Genomic DNA, 19,419 nt, shown 5'->3' with positions numbered 1-19,419 from the left:
CATGGACACAATACTCGGAAATAAATCCATTATTTTTTCGGATTTTTTTGTGAGAAAATGATAACCGCAATTTTATACAAATATCTCCTTTTTAAGAGAGTATTGCCATAACAAAAAACCATTCTGAATTTTAGTTCAGAATAGCAACCTTCACTTTTTCACAAAGTTACAATCCATTACTCCGAAATGAGTATGCAAGATAGCTTTTCTTTAAAGGATCCGAATTTCTATTTTCAAAGATATGTGATCTCCTCATGCATGCAGGACAATGATGTGCATGGATTGAGGAATGGAGGAAAATCATCTAATTGGAAGAAAGCAATACCTTCTAAAATTGGTCTTCAAGAAAACAACTGGAAAAACCTTGATATCAAAGATGCAATTTCAATCACGAAGAAAAACATTCAAGATATCGAAATTGACGAAACTGATGATAAAAAAGTAAGATTCATTACATTACGATTCGAAGATAAAGATACATATGTTTTCACAGCAAATCAAGAAGTATTAGATCAATTTTATACCGGAATTTCTTTAATTTTGAACAAACCAGTTGAAAATGATTACATGGCTCAAAAGATAAAGGAATTTACTGACATGATCACAAGTCGTCTCAAATTCAAAAGAAATCTTGATAAAGACTTCGGAATTCCACAGATTCCACCAGAACCTACATGTTTCCCAGATATAGATCCTAAAGTACTTGCTCAAAACTAAAAAAAACAAGCTATCCCAAAAAAAATTTATAATTTATATGTTATATAGATATATTTTCGTATTATTAAAATAAAGGTTTTTAATAGGATATTAATTTTAACTCCAATCATTTCCTATTTTTTATTTTAGATCAGAAATCAATACTCTGATTTATTTGGTATGTATCGCATATACACTGAAATTACTTACTTGCTCTCTAACATTTTCAATATTAATTCTTGTTTATCAGCTTAGTTTTAAATATCAAATATTGTCAATATGCTTGCTAAAGATAATTCAAAATAAGCGTAACAACAAAATTAATAAGAAAATCAGTCACCATCATTTGAATATCCGATCTCTCAACAAATATGATTATTTCGGTCAAAAATTGCGACCACCTGGACAACATTAGCCTCTTTTGGCAAAGTTGAGATTTCAATTTTTAAAATCATCTCAAAAACACCAAAATTCTCCACTGAAAAAAATTTTAGTCCAAGGACTATTTTTGAAATGGTCTGGCTGTCAGAAAATTACGTAAAGCATGAGAAAAAACATGTATAAAATTATGAGTTATTTATTAATTGTTGTTGTTCTTTACCATATTGCCTTGGTGATTTAGCTGTTTAATCGCTTTAGGTAAATTCCAATAAATTGTACAGTCAGGCTGTATTGCATTGCTTGAGCTTGGGATACGTAGCACGTAAGAGTTTGAATTAAATCTTGTTTTGATCTTGCTAATGGTGAATGAGCTAATAAGGTTAGAACTTGAGGAAATGATGGAAACAGTTTGTAGTAAGCCAACAACCATTAGGAGTTTAGTGGTTTTTCCTTCTCTGATCAATCAGAACTGTGGTAAGGTCGCCTTTTTTTAATAATAAAAGTATCTTGATAAAAATTCTACTGTCATCGCCTTTTCCATTGTTATTGCGTCATTTACTATCTATAGACTTAATCAAAATTCATAATTTATATCTGAAATCTTTATGGTCATTGTTTTCCACATGCATAACATAGTATTTTTTTCTTCTAATAAAATTAAGGTGTATTTTATATGGTAAAACGCAAATATGTCCTTTTTAAAAAATTTTTAATGTCTGATCAAGACGCTTATCCACACAAATACAACAAATTGCGGAGTATCTACAACTACTATATCGATTCATATATTGCATTGTATCAGTTGAAAACAGAAACAGAAGAAGAATTAATGTCAATTTTCAAAATGATCAAAACAGAATTGATTGATTCAAATAAACATCCACCACAAAATATTATAAAAGACATTTTAAATATCATTCCGTATAATAATCGCTATACAAAGTCATATTTACTTCTTGCCAAACTCATATCTGATGAATATCATATCAAAGAGGTCAACAAGATCACAACTATTTCAAACTTCCTGTTTTATAAAGAATATGGAATTAAATTAGACAAGTCTGATGATTTTGAAAAAAAAATTATAGGAAATCTCGATATTCATACAGAAAATACAATTTATAGGACAATTATGAATAATGACAAAGAAAGATTCATTGCTTTCACAGAAATGGAAGGTTTTGATAAAAATCAAAAATTTTATAGCGAATTTTATCCAGATTATAATGGTAAATTATATTCATTACTTGAATTATGTTGTTACCATGGAGCAGTTGATTGTTTCAAGTTATTAAGAACGAAATTTAACTCAGAAATAACTGAAACATGTCTGGAATTTTCATTTTTAGGAGGAAATCAAGAGATCATGAGTGAATGTTTGAAATATCAAAAACCAGATTATACTTGCATGGAATATGCAATTATTTCACACAACATTGATTTTGTTACATTCTTGATGAATGAGTACAATATTAAGATCGATTTAGAATATTGCGGAAAATATAAAAATCTTGATTCTTTTTTAGTTTATTTTGATCAAACTAATGATATTGATAAATGCTTTGTTTATTCAGTGATGTTTAATATTCCATCTCTTTTAGAATATTTACTTTCACATGGTGCGAATATCAATAAAAAGGATCAAATTAGAAGAACAGCACTTCATTTTGCAGCACATTATAATTATAAAGAAATTGCAGAAGTTCTTATTTCACATGGTGCGAATATCAATGTAAGGGATCGAATTGGAAGAACAGCACTTTATTATTCAGTATGTTATAAAAGTAAAGAACTCCTTGAACTTCTTATTTCACATGGTGCGAAAATCAATGAAAAAAATGTATTAGGAGACACCGCACTTCATATTGCAGCTTGTAAAAATTATAAAGAAATTGCAGAAGTTCTTATTTCACATGGTGCGAATATCAATGAAAGGGGAAGAACAGCACTTTATATAGCAGAATCAATAAAAAGTAAAGAACTCTTTGAACTTCTTACTTCACATGGTGCAAAAAAATAATGTTCTTACATCAGATATTAAAGTCGACAAAAAAAATAAAATAAAATAAAATAAAATAAAAAAAAACATCGTTTGAGAGAAAAATGGTGTGCATTCAAAAACTCTTCCTTTCTTTCCTTGAAAATATATAAATTATTTTTGATTTATACTTATAAAGTGATGTGTTTCAGAAATCAAATATAATTAAAGCTGATGTGTCTATTTTTGGTGGCAAATCTTATTATTTTGGATGTGCCTGATAAGATTAAGATCCTACTTCATCACGAGTAATTTAAAAAATTATTCGCAAATAATTTCTTTAATCGTTTGAACTTCAAAATTGAAATAAAGATTATTGCACCTTTCACGACAGTAAATGATAATAAAAAAAGAATTCTCGGGCATACGATTATTTTTGATTCAAATGCTATTCGGCATTAAAAGCAAAAATAATCATATACCTGAGAATTACACTTTTCCGACATTTTTTGGGTCGCTTCGCGCCCCTGACAAAACGTCGGAAAAGTGTAAATTTTCAGAGGTGTAAAAAAAATAAACTTCTCAAAAGTAAGACCATGACCAATGGAATGCGTCTCATACCTACCCAGTAAATGAATTTTCGAAGCCATCAAGAAGAAGTAAGGCTTCTCCATGTCCCACTGTTATACCCCCAACGCCAAAAACGAAGAGTAAAGGCGAAATTTCCAATTGATTTTTGGAATCCCTGCCAATTTCAAAAATTTAACTATATTTTCCAGTAGAATGGAAGAAACTACTTATAATAAACTATCTTTATTTAAGAATAAACACCCACACCTCTGTAAAATTCTTTTTTTATATTTACTGTCAGGGAAAGTGCAAATAATTTTTTTTCTTTCAATTTTGAATTGCAAACGATTTTTTTTTCAATCAAAATTTCCAAACCTACGCAAAAACGTGACAAAAAGGTGACTTTGATTATTGAAAAAAATGGCAATGAATGGCAAAGGGTCTGGGGACATCCTCTGCGGATTCATTACGCCATCAATGTACGAGCAGATCATGTCACCAGATTATCATGTCAGAGAATCGATCACATCTAATTTAATTACAACAATTCAAACAACTCCGACTGACATCATAAATGTTGATGAATTTCTCGAAATCATCAAGCCATTGACGAAAGATCCCAATATGAAAGTTGTTCAAAATGTATATATTATGGTAAAAACTCTTATTTCAAATCTTGATCAGAACACAACACTTTACGTCCATAAATTAGTCCAAACAGCCCTCTCTTTATATTCAGATACACGAAAATTCGTACGCCAATTCGGTAACGAGATTCTAACTCAATTATTAAAATCGTTATCTCCAACTGCAGTACTTGCTGAAATGGTTAGGAACTTAAACAACGCGACATTGCAAGTATCTCTACAAGCACTTGAGTATATCGAGTATTTAATCCAATACAACGTTGTTCCTTCAGCATTAATGACACAATTTACATTTTATCTCGATAATTCTTTGGGATCACCTCACATTCAGCTTCAGCTAGCTGCAGCAAAGTTTCTCGATAGCTTATCTTTTAGAGATCCAACGACGGCGAACAATATAATCTCTCAATTTAAACCAGAGTCAATTTCTGCGATGGAAAAAGGGAAAAATACACCAGTAGACGTAAAAAGACGGTCAGTTGTATCAACAAAAGATGGATTTTTGACAATGAACGGAAGATTAACATTAAATAGGCCAAAATTCAATAGAGCGAGTACATCACATGTAGATCCAAAAGATATTGCACTAGCAGGTGCTGATGATACCGTAGAAATCCCTCCTGAAGGTTTTGAATTTCAATCTGTAAAACTTGGCACTTTTCAAGAGCCAAATGATAATAAAAACGATTCTCATATACCGGAAACAATAACAGAGGAAGTTCCTCCAAAAATCATGGAAATTCCAAAATCTCCAAAACGAGAAATTCCGAAATTACTTAGTCCTGAAATTCTGAAGACACAAAAACGACCTCCTCCATTTTCAGCTACGAAATTTACAGAAAAAACTTCAAAACCTTTTTTATCAAGGTCCGTTGAGCCAAACATGATGTCAGAGATGACTAATCCAGATGAAAATCGTATCCAGCCTCCAGCCAAGCTCCCAGAACCAGAATATATTAAAGAGCCGATAATTATTAAATCAGATAAGGAGAAAAGCTTTGATATTGGGCATAATGACTTCGCAAAAACAGTTCCTATTAATATTGGCGTCATCCCATCGTTTGAAAACGAAAATCCGCCAAAAGATGAAACTCCAATTGAAGATAATGACTTAATTGTCCAACCTGTGCACTCCTACCATAAGCACAAGGATAAATCCAATAAATATCAGCAGGAAAGACTAGCTTTGAGCCGTTCAATCAGAGCCCGCAACACATTAAGTACAGATTCGACTCCACAGATCGTTTTAAACAACGAACCAGTCCCAGAACCAATTATTGTCGAAGAAACTCCAAGCGAAATCCCAAAGGAAGTTCACAAATCTCCAAAAAAGGAGCAAAAGTTCTCAAAATCAGCAACAGTTACAGTTGGCGATCAGACAATTCCATCACGAAGCTCATTTGGTGCCAAGAATCCAGCAAAACGCCAAAATTCGAGTTCGAAGATTTCATCTTCCTCATTTGGTGCAAAACGGTTCGAAGATCTTATTGAAAAATTACACAGCGAAGAATGGTCAGACCAAAATGACGCCATTCTTGAATTCCAGACTCGACTTGATGATTTCGCAGATAAATTAAACGACACAGCTCGCGATGTAGTTACAACTCTTGCAGAATGTGGGCTCAGCTTACGAACGGCTCTTGCCAAGAACGCTCTTTCTCTTCTCCTTATCATGATAAAAGACCCAAGAATCGATTGTGCCTCGGTAGGTGAAACCGCGGGAACTTCCCTCTTAAAAATAGTCAGCGCTGGTCGACAATTCATATCTGCCATTGCCTGTGACTGTTTTGATGCTCTTGTAGATTGCATGAACACAAGCCGTGCAAGTGCAATGCTCATTGCAGAATCAAAGAGAAAACAGGACAAAAGCAGAATTCGTGTCGCATCTTGTATCGGAATTGTGGCAAAAAAGGTTCCTGATGATATAAACCTGAAGAAAGTATGTGAAACATTAACAAATGATGCTAATCAAGAAGTAAGGAGAATGGCAAGAATGTCACTTGAATTTTTTTATTGAAATTATCATTTAATTTTATAAAATAAACTTTGTTTGTATTATATGTATATAGAACATCTCATATTTCAATGCTTAAATACATAATATAACAGAATTTATTCAATTTTTTCATATGTAAGGTCGATGAAAAATTGAGTGTTTTTAAAAAACCGCCGTTTGAGAGGAAAATTGAGAACCTCGATGTATACTTTTTGACATTGTCAAAAACTTTGAAAGGACAAAAATTTTTTGAGTGTCAGAAAGTTTACAAATGTATACTTTCTGACGAACAGACTCTCAGAAAGTACTCAAACTGCGGTTTTTAATTTCCGCACTTTTTTGGCGACCTTATATAGAACATCTCATATTTCAATGTTTAAGATTTCTCAAAAGGCTGAATAAAAAAAAAAAAAAAAAAAAAAAAAGGTAGTGGGGCTTCCAGGCACTTCGTGCCTTCTAGCCCTGAGGATGATTGATATAATGAAGTTTTTTTTTTCTTGGGGTGAGCTTCCAGGCGCGTTGCGCCCTCTAGCCCACATAAATGAAGTTCTTATATATACGGGTCTTCCAGGAGCTTTTCACAAATTATATATGTTTTCATGTTTTGTCATGATTTCATCGTAAATGTTTTGTCAAGACTTCTTCTTCGTAAATGTTTTGTCAAGACTTCTTCTTCGTAAATGTTTTGTCAAGACTTCTTCGTAAATGTTTTGTCAAGACTTCTTCGTAAATGTTTTGTCAAGACTTCTTCGTAAATGTTTTGTCAAGATTTCTTCGTAAATGTTTTGTCAAGACTTCTTCGTAAAATGTTTTGTCAAGACTTCTTCGTAATGAGTGTAAATGACCAAACTGACAACACGTTGACCGAGTAGTTTTTTGTGCTGAACAAAAAGTGTCATATAAACATCTGTCAAAAACCGCTTTTTAACTTCACTTAAAATGCCACGTAAGCTACGTAAGAATATACGTAAGAGGAAGAGAGCATTGAAACATCCAATAGTAAAACTGACACCACAACAACAGTTGCAACAACAAATGCTGAATGACCCCACTATGTTGCAACAAATGTCAAGCAATCCTATGCTTTTAAACCGAGTTCTTGGTGCACAGAGTGGAGGTTTAAGAGCGGCACTTTTAGCGAAAATGGCAGGCTATGGTGGAGCTGCAGACGGAACAGCCTATAACCCTCAAAGTCAAATGAATTTGAGTTCACTCAAAAATCAAATAACAGATGTCAAAAAGTCAAACATAGACATACAGAAGCAAATAAGTGAAAACGAAAAGAAACTAGAATATGACAGACACACAAAGAAACTCAATGAGTTAAACGTAGAGAAAAAGAAGAAAGAAGAACAACTGAAAGAACTAAGTACAGAGGAATATGCGAAAAAAGTGTCAGAAAAAGCAGCAGAAGTAGCAAAAATGGAACAAGATGTCATAAATTTGAAAAACCATACTACTCAATATAAAGTACTGAAAGATGAAGAAATAAAACAAAAAGCCCTGAAGACATATATGGATAGCGATGAGTATAAAAAAGAAGTTGAAGCAACTGTAAAGGCAGAAAAACTTTTACAGTTGCAAAACCAAACCGTACAGTATGAAAACTTAGCACAAGAAAGTAAAAATAACGACGCAGCCATGCAAAAGGCAATGAAAAGCGCAGAATATATAAAAGCTAACAATGACTGGTTAGATGCCCAAGCCAACGCTAAAGCAGCCCAGCTTATAGGGTCAATAAGGACAAAAATACAAGCGGATGAAGACAGTTCAAATGAAGCTTTAACAAATGCTGACTTTAAGAACGCCTTCGAAGCTCTTCATAGTAAGGTGAAACAAGTGAACGACTTCTCATCTGGAAAGAAACTGAAGTCTGAAGGTTTCGACAAAGAGTTAAAAGAAGTAGCACAAAATATGACGAAAATAACAGATGCAGCAACGAGACAGGCAGTTCAAAGTGCCTATGACGCCGTTAGAGCAACTGTTGTGAAAAGTCAAGAAAAAGAGTTACAACAGACCAAAACAGACCTAGTAAATGCTTTCTTAAAAACGAAAAGTCAGGTAGGACATTACGCTGCAGATGGAACATATGTGCCAGCTGGTGGAACTTATATACCACCAAACCCTCCAAGAGAAGCACCTGCACCAGGACTACCTAGAACATTTACATCGTCACATGGACACAGACACAGGCATGCACCAAAACCAACAGTTCAAAACCCTGCACAACAACAACAACAACAACAACAACCAACACAACAACCAACAGTTCAAAACCCTGCACAACAACCACCTCCACAACCAGCACAACAACCACAAACAGAGCAAGGACATAAAAGAAGTAGAGAACAAGGAAACCAAGAATTCTTAAAAATGCTTAAAGAAGAGTGTGGTTTCCCAGATAGTATTGACTTTAGTGACAGATATAAAGAAGCTATTGGAAAGTTCAAGGATGGAAATACTGACCCGAACCTATTTAGCTTTATGGCTCAGCACCAAAACGGATATAATCTCAAACCTGGAAAATACAAGCTCGCTAAGGGATATGATTTAATAGCATATCATCCAAATGACATGGATGAATTTACTCCGAGATATTTGATGTCAGAGCTAAATGACAATTCAACTTTCGTCATGAAACGCGTAAAAAATAGAGACGGAACGAAAGAACAAAAGCTTATGAATGCCGATGACGTAGATAGGGAAATTGTTGAAAACGGTCTCGGAATATATGAAATGCCAGCAGATGAGGTACAAGAAACTCCACAGGAAGAAGTTCAGATACAACCAGACATGGAAGAAATAGTTCAGCAACAACAGCTAGAAGAGCCTGAAGGAAACGAACAAGTCCTTCCTTTGGAAACTAACTTCACAGAACTAGATGAAGATTTGGAACAGCCGAAAAATCTTGACCCTCAACAAGAGTATGCGGAGAATATGGAATATTTCCAAGAGTCTAAAAAAAATTCGGCTGACATAGTAGAAGAATATCGAAAAATGTTTGCCGACATACAAAAGACTCCAACATCAGATGAAAATATCCAGCATAGAATGGAAGAACTGAAAAAAAATGTACACAAATACAACAACCCTTTTTACTTACGAGCATTTAACGTTCAATCTTCGGATGAACTCGGTGAAAATAAAAGGTTAAATTTCAAGAAAACATATAGAAATGAAACATTGTTTAAAGTTCATTCAGAACCTAACCAAGATGGAAACAAACCTACTTTTGTTTCTGCAGACGATGGAACTACAATGAGATGGGGTCATAAAGCTAATCCAGATAGGTGGTTCATAAACTTACAACCACAATTCCAAGAAGTTGTAGACGCAATGGAAGTCAATGGTGAACCAGATATAGCTGGTATTTTCAGCGCGGCTTTAATGCCATTGAAAGATATGAAACATGCAGATATTTTGGACCAGTATGAAATGAACATGGCTGATGGAAATATAACACCTGACGTTCTAAAACATTTATCTCAAAGAACTACACAGAACCATAGAGATGGTATATTTGGTGAAGAGTTTAGAAAGAAAGTTAGGGAGGGCGAAGGAAGAGAACCTATTGTACATGACCTTGCAAACGAAAGTTTACAAAATGTCATAAAAACTTACTTTGCAGACAATGAAATGAGAAGGGATGAATATTTAAGAAAACTCAAATGGACAGTACCAAATGAAATGTTAGTATTGAAAAACATGTTCCTTGACAAAATAAAACCAACTACAGAAATAAACGACGCAAGACTGAAAGATTGGGTAAAAGCTTTCCCATTCACAAAAGATATTGTTGGTAACATGGAAAGAAAACCAGAATGGCTACAAAAACATATATTTGGAAACGAGCATATTCCATATGGACAGGCACTGTTTGAAGAGCTTGAACCAGAAACTCAGGACAGAGTCATGCAAACAATAAGCGACGACTCAAATACAAACTATGACAAAATCTTTCTAGGATATAGGTTACCTGAGATGGGCGACCAGAGCCCAAAGGCAAAAAGGACATGGGAAATTTACAACATACTAGATGAACATAATGCAAAGATGCAACAACTTCAAGCAGAGGGCAATGAAGGAAAAAGAAGAGTTAAAAACTCAGTCAGGAAGAAAGTAAAGCTTGGTCCACGTGGGTTCTATTATGACATATAAATCCAACTATTCTATATTTTTACTCATATGAAATGTACGCCGCTCAGAATATAACGCCAACAGTTTTGGATGCTATGAATGGAAATGTTTCCGAATGGTATAACGAATGCGACAATGCCATTAGAAGGTCAGAAATAGTTCCTGGAACTTACGAATATACAACTGCTGTTTCTTATGGAAACGTAGGTGAGTTTGGAGAAGGTTCTTCAACAACAGTAGATATTGCTTGCGACAGGTTTCATATAATTTCTATTGACAACTCTTTCTTATACGTAGAACAAGACATTGAAATAAAACCTTCTGCCAAGTTGTCTGACAAGAAAGGTTGCAATGGAATTTTCTATGTCGGATACCAATATGCTCCAGAAGTTTTCATGGATATAAGATATATTCTAACTCTGACTTAGTTCAAACAGTAACATGGGCAAACTATGAATGGTTCGCTTTGAGAAACTCAGTACAACCACAAGCTAGAGAACAAACAGACCAGTATGCAACTATTGAGAAAATAAGAAGACTTGACCCTAACGTTCCAGGAGTTTATGTTGACCTTTCTGGACAAACTGCAGCAGCAGTAACCAAAGTAAAATTGAAACTTAGAGTTCCTTTGTCATCTTTCCTCATCTTCAGGTTTTTAAGATACTTGCCAAACTGGGCAGGAAAAATTTCTATCGAACTTACTCCAAGCAAAAATAACTTAGTCATTGCACCAACGCAAGACCCATTCAGCATTGCTGTAGCTGGAACTGGTGGAGCCAAGTTCTGTGACTTTTGCAAAGACAAAGTTGACTTAGACTTTGGTTTCTCAAACTTCAACACTGAAGTAAACTACTATTTCAATGCTGCTGGAACTGCTTGGGACCCAGTTAAGTTCACATGCGAAAAATTTGAATGCAAGAGAATAGAAAGCAGACTTGCAGTCTATATGTTGGACCCAGATATTTCAAATGCTTTAGCTGCCAAATATATTGCAGTTCCACTTATGTTCCCTATACACCAAATATCTGTCAAAGACTTTGCAGGTGAAGTTGGAAACCAAAGTGCTGACCCAGGTGCAAGAACAGATATTGCCTTAACAACTGCAATGAAACATGCAGATACTATGTTTGTACTGTTCAGACGAACTATAAATGACTATTCTTGTTTCTACAACCCTGGTATTAAATATCATATAAACATAGATGGCAAATATTATCCAAGAGAAGAATATTCTACAGTTGAGGATATGAGGTCATACAACTTGACATTAGATGCTATGAACTTTAACAACAACTTCACAACAACCATTAACCCTGAAATGCAAAGTTCTATTATGCCATATGTGAAAGTATGGACTCATACAGGAGGTCAAAAAACTCAATATACAAATGGAGACCGTTCAAACTTTTGGCTTGGCATTCCATTTGCTGACTCAGAAGACTTTATGGGTGGTATTTCAACTGTTGGTACTGTACAAATACAATATACTGGTGACAGAGACGGTCCAGATGAATTGAAAGCAAAGAAGTTTACAAAACCAATAGCACTTTTCACGGAAGATGCTCTTTTTGAAGATTCGTTCGATGAAACCTGCTGGGGCTCCTCAGATTGGCATAACGACAGCTTCCATCGAGCAGATTTTTGGCAGCAGGTCAGTAAGTTGTTCTTGAACTGACTTCTCTCCGTCAAATATTGACAGTACGCCAGTTTTGACATAAAATTGTATTATAAAACTTACCTTTAGAAATATCTGTAAGTTTTGTTGTTATATTTTTGTCTGCTTCAAGAACTTTCACCATTTCAGTTATACCAACTTTCTTTGCTTTATGAAAATATTTAGGTTCAGCAAAGACTGCTATTCTATAACATTTTCCATTGTTTGTGTAAAGAACTATTCTGTCAATGAACTTGTATTGTTTGTGTGTGTAAACTTTGTTTTGCTTCAATTCGAAGAGATACTCAAATACGTCCATCTTTTTATTCTAAGTAAAATGTCATTTCCGAAAAATAGAAGCGTAAGTGTTTCAAAAGGTTTAATGGCGGTGGCAGATGTGAAGTTAAATTCACCAACTCAAACAAACAGTCAAAGTGTTGTTGTCAATGTCAAAGAAAGAGATGTTGAAGTGGGGAAACCATACGAAGACCAAGATGGTATAACAATAGTTCCTGTAAAAGAACAACCAACATACCCTGAAGTTAGCAGAGACTTAAGTTCTGTTGCAGATATTCGAAATGACTACCAACAACTTAAAGACAAACTTAAAACTCAGGAGAAGATTTGTCAAGCTTTGGGTATAATGTTAAACTTGGTTGAGCACAACCCTGTAAAAGTGAACTCATATGTCATCGCACCTCATGAAGTTTTGAAAGAACTATTGAAACTTTTGACAGAGGCAGACGATATAAACATCAAAGAAATAGAACCCGACGTTAGTTGCTGTGGTGTTTCATATAATGTCATTGACAAGATATACGTTATGAAAGGAGGTGAAACGTTGAACTTAAAATATAGTTTCCCAGACGTCATAAAAATATTTGACGACCACAACATTTCATTAAAGTTTGTTTGCTAAGTAAATGGCAGAAGACATAGTGGTTTATACTATTACGACTAAAAACCCTGAGTCATATAATTCTATAACAACAAACTTACAAAGTCCTCAAGGACGATATTGTAAACTGACCTTAAACACGATGACGACTAAAGCCTGTTTTGCTCTTTTGACACCAGAAGACTTTGTTGTTGTGAATGGTAAAAATACTTCTTTGAAGATACTTACTCAGATATACCACCAACAGGTTTTGTTGACTTATTTAATACTTTAAGGACGGATGTAACATGTGCTGCAACTAGAGCAGGTTTCATTATGTTTGGATGTCCGACTGAGTTTACTATAAACAATATGAGCTATAATACAAAACTTATATCTGGTTTTTACTACCAACAGTTTCCTATAACAGGAAAAGGTGTCATACAAGGAATGTCTGTTCCATTGACTTTAAGTACACCTATTTTATATATTGTTTCAAACTTAGGTTCAAAGTGCTATTCGAATGTTGACAGAAACTACTATGACCAAAAGATACTCATGCGTATAAACAACACTTTCTCTGCTGGTTTGCCTATTGTTCATTCGAATGCAGAGTTTTCAGCTTTAGTAAACTCAAACACTTTAGCAAACATAAACTTAACCTTAGTTGACGCAAACTTTGTTCCTGTAAAACTTTTATGTCCTATGTATTTGTCAATGACGGCAGAAAGTTTCGAATTGGAAGATGCAACTGGTGAAAGTATTGTACTACAAGAACAACTTCAACAACAAATAGCTCAAGAACAACAAATGCAACAAATGCAACAACAAAGTCAAGAATAAAAAAAATATTTTTTTTTATTTTTATAAAAATGTACAGAATAGATGTTTCAGATTTTTATGACTTCCAAGCCTTCAGAAATATGTGTCCATTTAGAGACTATAACAAAGCAGTCGAGAATTTGAAACGTTTAGTCATTTATGTCGACTCTGCCCAGAATGTTATGTTATGAAAGAATGGGATGTTGTCTTTAACAAACCAAGAGCAACCATAGTTTCAGAACAAGAATGTAACAGAAACTTAAGAAAATAAAAGTCGTACAAGTTGGCATGAAGATGTTAGATGCTTGGGATATCTTATTGTCAAAGTTAGAAGATTTTTCAGTTCGAGGTATAAAGTTTTATACACCTTCTCCAAACTTCTATTCTATCTTCACTGGATATAAATATGAACAAGTAGAATGGAAAGAAAATGTTATAGAAGCTTGGTTAGACCATGTCAAAGAAATTATATGCAATGGAAACGAAAGAGTCTATGAGTATATCTTATGTTGGTTTGCAAACATCTTACAACATCCAAGTGCTAAAAATGAAACTGCTCTCATTATAATTGGAAAACAAGGAACTGGTAAGAACACATTCTTTACAGATATCTTATGCAAACTGTTAGAGGGCTATTCGAACCCGAATATGACAAACATAGAAAACATCTGCGGTAAATTTAACTCTTCAATAGAGAATATGAAACTTATAGTATGTAACGAACTTCAAAGTATAGATACAACAAAAGTTTTAAACTCAGATGCTTTGAAGAGTCTTATAACAGACAAAGTTGGAGTTGTTGAAAGAAAATATAAAGACCAAAGAGTTTGTGAAAATGTTGCAAACTTCGTCATGGTTTCAAACAATGTTGTTCCGATGAAGTTAGAAAGTTCTGACAGAAGATATGTAGTTGTCAGAACGTCAGATTCTCATATGCAAGATACAGAATATTTTGACGCTTTGTCAGAAACTTTGACATCTGACTTTTACAACCACTTGTTCTCATATTTCATGACATTAGATATTTCAAAGTTCAATCCAAGACAAATTCCACATACCGAAGAAAGACAAACATTGTTAGAAGCAAACAAGAGTGTTTATGAACTGTTTATAGATGAGACTAACTTTGAGTGTTTAGATGAAAGGTCTTTGTACGACTCGTATAAACAATATTGCCAAGAGTATGGTTATATGACAGCGTCTAAACGAACATTCTTGGCAAATGTCAAAAATCTTTTAGATGTTCAGAACGGCGTATATACAAAGAAAAATTTTTCTGAGTAAATTTTAAAAAAATATTTTTTTATCCGATAGAAAAGATGGCAAAATTCATCTCAGTAAACAAGTACATGACAGAAGTCAAAGAAGAACTAGACCCATTCGCATATTTGAATGTTTACTTCTACCATTTTGAAAAGTCTACATTTGACAAAGTTTGGAACATCGAACCAGTTAAGTTTGCTATTGTGACTAAAAATGGTGCGAAATTTGAAGACTTAGACATTGACGGTATGTTGACAGTCAAAGAAAATTTTGACAGAAAGTTCTCAAAACTCGAAGAAGGCAAAGCATACAAACTTGTTATACCTTATGAACCAAAGAAAGCAGACGACTATGAATATTATGAGTCTAAGATAGTTGAAGTTCAAGGTAAATTGGGTAAAAAGATTTTAGAGTCTAAACCAGTGTTTGCTCCTAAAGAGGAAGAGAACATTGACATTGACCCAGAAATGTTCTAAAAATAAAATTTTATTTTTACATGTCAAATTTCTTTTTCTCTGGTTCAGGTTCTTTCTTCTCTTCTTCTACTTTCTTTTCTTTCTTTTCTCTCTTCTTCTTCTTCTCTGGTGGAGTTATGTCAAACTTCTCAGAACCATATTTTTGTAAAAGGTCTTTGTCCTTTAATAGCTCTTCTATTCTGTTTTCTATTTCATCTTCAAGAACAGCGCATGTGTCTTCTTTGCATTCTAAACTTTTGTTGGACTTCAGCTTTCCAATCGGCGTCATCTCTGTCAACAAGTCTGTCATTGACAAACTTAAAGACTTCTCTGCTTAATGTTTTATGGTTCTTGTCATATTCCCAGAAACAGAACTTTAGAACAAATTCCCCTTTCTTGTTTACACTATGTAAGATTTTATGGTCTACAGATGTTTTGCTGTCGAAAAGTTTGTCTCGAATATAGATAGCGAAATCGCTAGACATTTTCAAAAGATAAAAATTTTAATTTTTCTAAAAATATGTTAGAAAAAAGTTTGCTGACATTGACAAAAATTTGAGAATGTTTTAAACAAGAACAAGAGGAAGTTGGAAAATGCTCAGATAAAACCCATACATGACAAGTTCTTATTTGCTCAGAATGGTATAACAGGTCTAATTGCACCACCTGGGTCGGGTAAGACTTTCACTTATCTTAAAATGGCTGCACAACAACAAGAACTAGATGAGAAGAACCCATTCTATGAGTTAGTTGTTATTTGTAGTACTTCTGGTCAATTTGACCAAACCGTCAATTCGTTCAAAGATATTATAAAGAAGTCTAAGTTAGTATGTATAAAAGATACTGAGTTGTTAGATTGGATAAAGAAGTACCAAAGAAGAGTTTTGAAGTACAATGCTATAAATGAGTATATAAATTCGAGGTTTAAAGACCCAAATGAGGAAATGCAGAGAATATTAGAGAAGAAACACTTCAGAAACAAACAGAAAGAGATAGAATACATTTCGAAGAAATTGCAATCTTACGATTGGAAGACTTACCCTCATAGATGTCTTCTTATCTTAGATGACTTTGCTTCTCATCCTTTGTTAAAGAATAGAGAACAAGACATGTGTCGAATTCTTAAGAAGCTCAGACACTTTAACATCTCAGTTGTCATTTGTGTACAGACAGCCAAGAGTTTAAGTAAGGATGTAAAGAGAATACTTACTGACATCATACTTTTCCCTGGATTGTCCGAAGACGATTTCATGGAACTTATGAAAGAGTCCATGGCAGGTAAGTTTGACAGACATGAACTATGGGAGAAGTACAAAGTCATACAAGACCCTCATACTTCTTTCAGAATTCACATCTACGCGAACAAAGTTCAAATTGTAAAAAGTCAGCAAAAATAATGTTTATGTTAGAATGTTAGATCTAACATGTTTTCTAACATGTTTTCTAACATAACTATTTACAAGCGTTTTACATGGTATATGTTGCGATGGTTCATGACTCTAAACAATTTCGTGGCTTCAATTTCTTCTTTTAGTACATCGAATGTTTTAACGATACCGAAAGTTTCTTTATACTTCTTCTTGACGTCAGATAGAAGGAAATCGTCAGCTGTTGGATAGTTTTTGTTTAGAAATGTCAACATGTCCATTTTATCTTCTGCTGGTTTCTCTGCTTCTTTCTTTAAATCTGCATAGTCGTTTCGCATACGTTCTATCTCTTTGACGGAGTAGTTATATTTCCTCATTGCTGCTTTACATTTAGAACATTGTGGGTTATTTTTGCGTTATATTCTGAAACCTTACCTGCTAAAACAACTAAGGCGTCAATGGTTTTCTTCATCTCGAACATAGCGGGTTTTATTGTTCGTTCCATACCTTACCCCTACTATCTTTATCTCTTATTTCCCAAACACATTTTGCAACTAATGAAACAAAGTTGTCGTAGGTCTTAAATTCTTCGGATTTGTAAAGGTCAGAGATGTTCTTATATACCATGTCGCAATCTTTGTCCATAACCTTATGGTTGCAATGAAAACCAGGAATTCATAATTTACCTTTCGTATGAACTTCTTTATTTCTACTGAGTCAGTTGCTTTGACTTCTATTTCGTCAAATTCGGGAATGGTTAGTTTTTGTTGTTGGATTTCAGGCAATTTGGGTAAATGGTCAATAATGTCCTGCATTTCATAAAGATACTGTTCATTTGTTTCATCTTTCGCACTACAGTCTAAATTACTTGTTAAAAGTTCTTGCTTTATCTTCTGGATTTTTGTTTCGAAAGTATATGAAGAAGGAATGAAGCTTTTCATCTCTACTAACATTGAAGTTGGGTTCATGACTAACGAGTTTGGTGCTGTTGTTGCTAACATGTTCTTACAATAAAAATAAAAAATATTTTTTTAAAAAAACCAACTTTATTTTTTATTTCGGGAAAATTCATGATTTTCGAGAGTTTTAGACCATGTTAGAAAACGTGTTAGAAAACATGTTAGATCTAACATTCTAACATAAATTATATTTTTGGTGTAAAATTCATGAAAATTCAAATTGTAAAAAGTCAAGCTTGAAAAATGTAAGTGTTTAGTCTTAGTAAGATGGTAGCTTCTTAAAGCAAATACCATTGCTGAGTTTTATGTACGTGAAGAGAAGTACAATGAATTCAATTACGAGTACAATTGCAATGACAACTAAGGCAACTATTTTTGTCTTTTGCCAGCAATGGTTCGGCAGAACTATACTCACTCATGAGAAATGCCAAAACGGTTTAATAGAAAAAGTGTCATTTTTTCATGTCCGAAGACTCGAAGGTGCAACACTTCCAAAATACCGACGAACTCAGAAGAGCAGCATGGCAGTATGTTCTTGACAACTTCTTTGAGTTCTCCAGGTACACCTTGGAAAATGCTGAAGAACTCCGACACAGAGAATTTGGAGAAATTGCACTCCAATACTACCTTGACAAACAAAGGGTAAACAAAGGGTAAAATAAGACTAAAAACTTAACGTTTAAAAAGTGACATTTTTATGAGCTCCGAGTCACCGAGAAAACTTGGTCAGATGTTAGCAGCTTACTTCCCTGAGGAGGATGGAAGCGTTACATACGTAAGGTTCAAAAACAACGAACCTGGAATTGCGTACCAAATTCGCAATTACATGACATGGAAGAGTACGAAAGGTTCCTACAAGAGAAACCAGCTCTAAACAACTCAGAAAAGAAAGAATAAAAAGTTTAACTCGTAATTGTTTATTTTTTTACTTGTATGGGCAAGCTGCAAGAATGAAGTCGACTATCTCGTCTTTGTCTTGACCAGTTGGACTGCTCTTGCGAGTACGTCTGTTTTACGGTCTCCAGCTGGTGTCTGACCTTCGTAATTGCGCATGTTCTTGAGAGCTCCAACTGTAAATGGTTGTAGGATGAAGAGTCTCTCAGACTGCTTGAGGTAGTCTTCACGGTCACGAACCGAATCTGTGGTACGAGTCGAATCGGTCGATTTGAGGGAAGAGACTGAAAGCCTGTCTTCTTCCATTGGGGTAGTAGCATACTCTTTGCGTAAGCGGTTCAGACCTTCCTCGAACTCTTGGTCTCTCTTGGATTGAGATTGGAATTGTGGGGCAGGGTTTTGCATAAACATCCAAGGGTTGGGGAAGTAAGGCATAGGCTGAGGAGGAGGGTAGTTCGGGAAGCCTTGTGGTAGGTAGTAACCTTGAGGTGGAAATTGGTAGTAATTTGGTGGAGGGACTTGCTGGAACTGAGGTTGCTGAGGTGCAGGGGCTGGTGCTTTAGGTTCCTCTGGTTTGGGAATGGGCTCGGTTGGTGGTACGTCGGACATCTGTTTGTGGCTTAACCGTCGGAAGGAAAAACCTTTCCTGTCGGAAGGAAAACTTTCCTGTTGGAAGAAAAAACTTTCCTGTCGGAAGGAAAAATTTCCTGTCGGAAGGAAAAA

At 34.5% G+C, this 19,419-nt stretch overlaps 7 protein-coding genes and 5 pseudogenes across 12 annotated transcripts, besides 1 other annotated feature; 9 read left to right on the top strand and 3 right to left on the bottom strand.

Annotated features, from left to right (window-relative positions):
* Nucleotides 1-181: 181 nt before the first annotated feature.
* On the top strand, nucleotides 182-798 carry TVAGG3_1044950 (uncharacterized protein; the record flags this gene model as incomplete). The annotated part of the gene is made up of 1 exon (XM_001584316.1): nucleotides 187-717. One exon carries the CDS (start codon nucleotides 187-189, stop codon nucleotides 715-717), a length of 531 nt encoding a protein of 176 aa, XP_001584366.1.
* A 991-nt stretch (nucleotides 799-1,789) lies between these two features.
* Nucleotides 1,790-3,442, top strand: TVAGG3_1044940 (protein ubiquitination; the record flags this gene model as incomplete). The annotated part of the gene is made up of 1 exon (XM_001584315.1): nucleotides 1,790-3,097. The coding sequence occupies one exon, from the start codon at nucleotides 1,790-1,792 to the stop codon at nucleotides 3,095-3,097; it is 1,308 nt and encodes a 435-aa protein (XP_001584365.1).
* Nucleotides 3,443-4,045: 603 nt separating this feature from the next.
* TVAGG3_1044930 (armadillo (ARM) repeat-containing protein family) lies at nucleotides 4,046-6,289 on the top strand (the record flags this gene model as incomplete). The annotated part of the gene is made up of 1 exon (XM_001584314.1): nucleotides 4,046-6,289. One exon carries the CDS (start codon nucleotides 4,046-4,048, stop codon nucleotides 6,287-6,289), a length of 2,244 nt encoding a protein of 747 aa, XP_001584364.1.
* A 382-nt stretch (nucleotides 6,290-6,671) lies between these two features.
* Nucleotides 6,672-19,419: part of a mobile genetic element that runs on past the window's edge.
* On the top strand, nucleotides 7,208-10,426 carry TVAGG3_1044920 (protein of unknown function, DUF4106 family; the record flags this gene model as incomplete). The annotated part of the gene is made up of 1 exon (XM_051255655.1): nucleotides 7,208-10,426. The coding sequence occupies one exon, from the start codon at nucleotides 7,208-7,210 to the stop codon at nucleotides 10,424-10,426; it is 3,219 nt and encodes a 1,072-aa protein (XP_051081229.1).
* On the top strand, nucleotides 10,459-12,064 carry TVAGG3_1044910 (annotated as a pseudogene). Its single transcript has one exon. A coding segment is annotated over exon 1 (1,606 nt).
* On the top strand, nucleotides 13,100-13,779 carry TVAGG3_1044900 (annotated as a pseudogene). The gene has a single exon. A coding segment is annotated over exon 1 (680 nt).
* On the top strand, nucleotides 13,809-15,042 carry TVAGG3_1044890 (annotated as a pseudogene). The gene has a single exon. A coding segment is annotated over exon 1 (1,234 nt).
* TVAGG3_1044880 (uncharacterized protein) lies at nucleotides 15,078-15,497 on the top strand (the record flags this gene model as incomplete). The annotated part of the gene is made up of 1 exon (XM_051255654.1): nucleotides 15,078-15,497. One exon carries the CDS (start codon nucleotides 15,078-15,080, stop codon nucleotides 15,495-15,497), a length of 420 nt encoding a protein of 139 aa, XP_051081228.1.
* Nucleotides 15,997-16,811, top strand: TVAGG3_1044870 (annotated as a pseudogene). The gene has a single exon. A coding segment is annotated over exon 1 (815 nt).
* On the bottom strand, nucleotides 16,933-17,220 carry TVAGG3_1044860 (organellar and viral DNA polymerase type B; the record flags this gene model as incomplete). Its single annotated transcript, XM_051255653.1, has 1 exon — nucleotides 16,933-17,220. The coding sequence occupies one exon, from the start codon at nucleotides 17,218-17,220 to the stop codon at nucleotides 16,933-16,935; it is 288 nt and encodes a 95-aa protein (XP_051081227.1).
* On the bottom strand, nucleotides 17,241-17,844 carry TVAGG3_1044850 (annotated as a pseudogene). Its single transcript has one exon. A coding segment is annotated over exon 1 (604 nt).
* Nucleotides 18,964-19,305, bottom strand: TVAGG3_1044840 (uncharacterized protein; the record flags this gene model as incomplete). The annotated part of the gene is made up of 1 exon (XM_051255652.1): nucleotides 18,964-19,305. A coding segment is annotated over one exon (342 nt), but the record flags the coding sequence as incomplete, so codon positions are not given.

The sequence above is a fragment of the Trichomonas vaginalis genome, chromosome I (assembly GCF_026262505.1).
Source record: "Trichomonas vaginalis G3 chromosome I, whole genome shotgun sequence".
Classification (NCBI taxonomy): Eukaryota; Parabasalia; order Trichomonadida; family Trichomonadidae; genus Trichomonas; species Trichomonas vaginalis.
The sequence above is the reverse complement of the archived record's forward strand: the minus strand, read 5'-3'. Positions and strand labels throughout refer to the sequence as shown.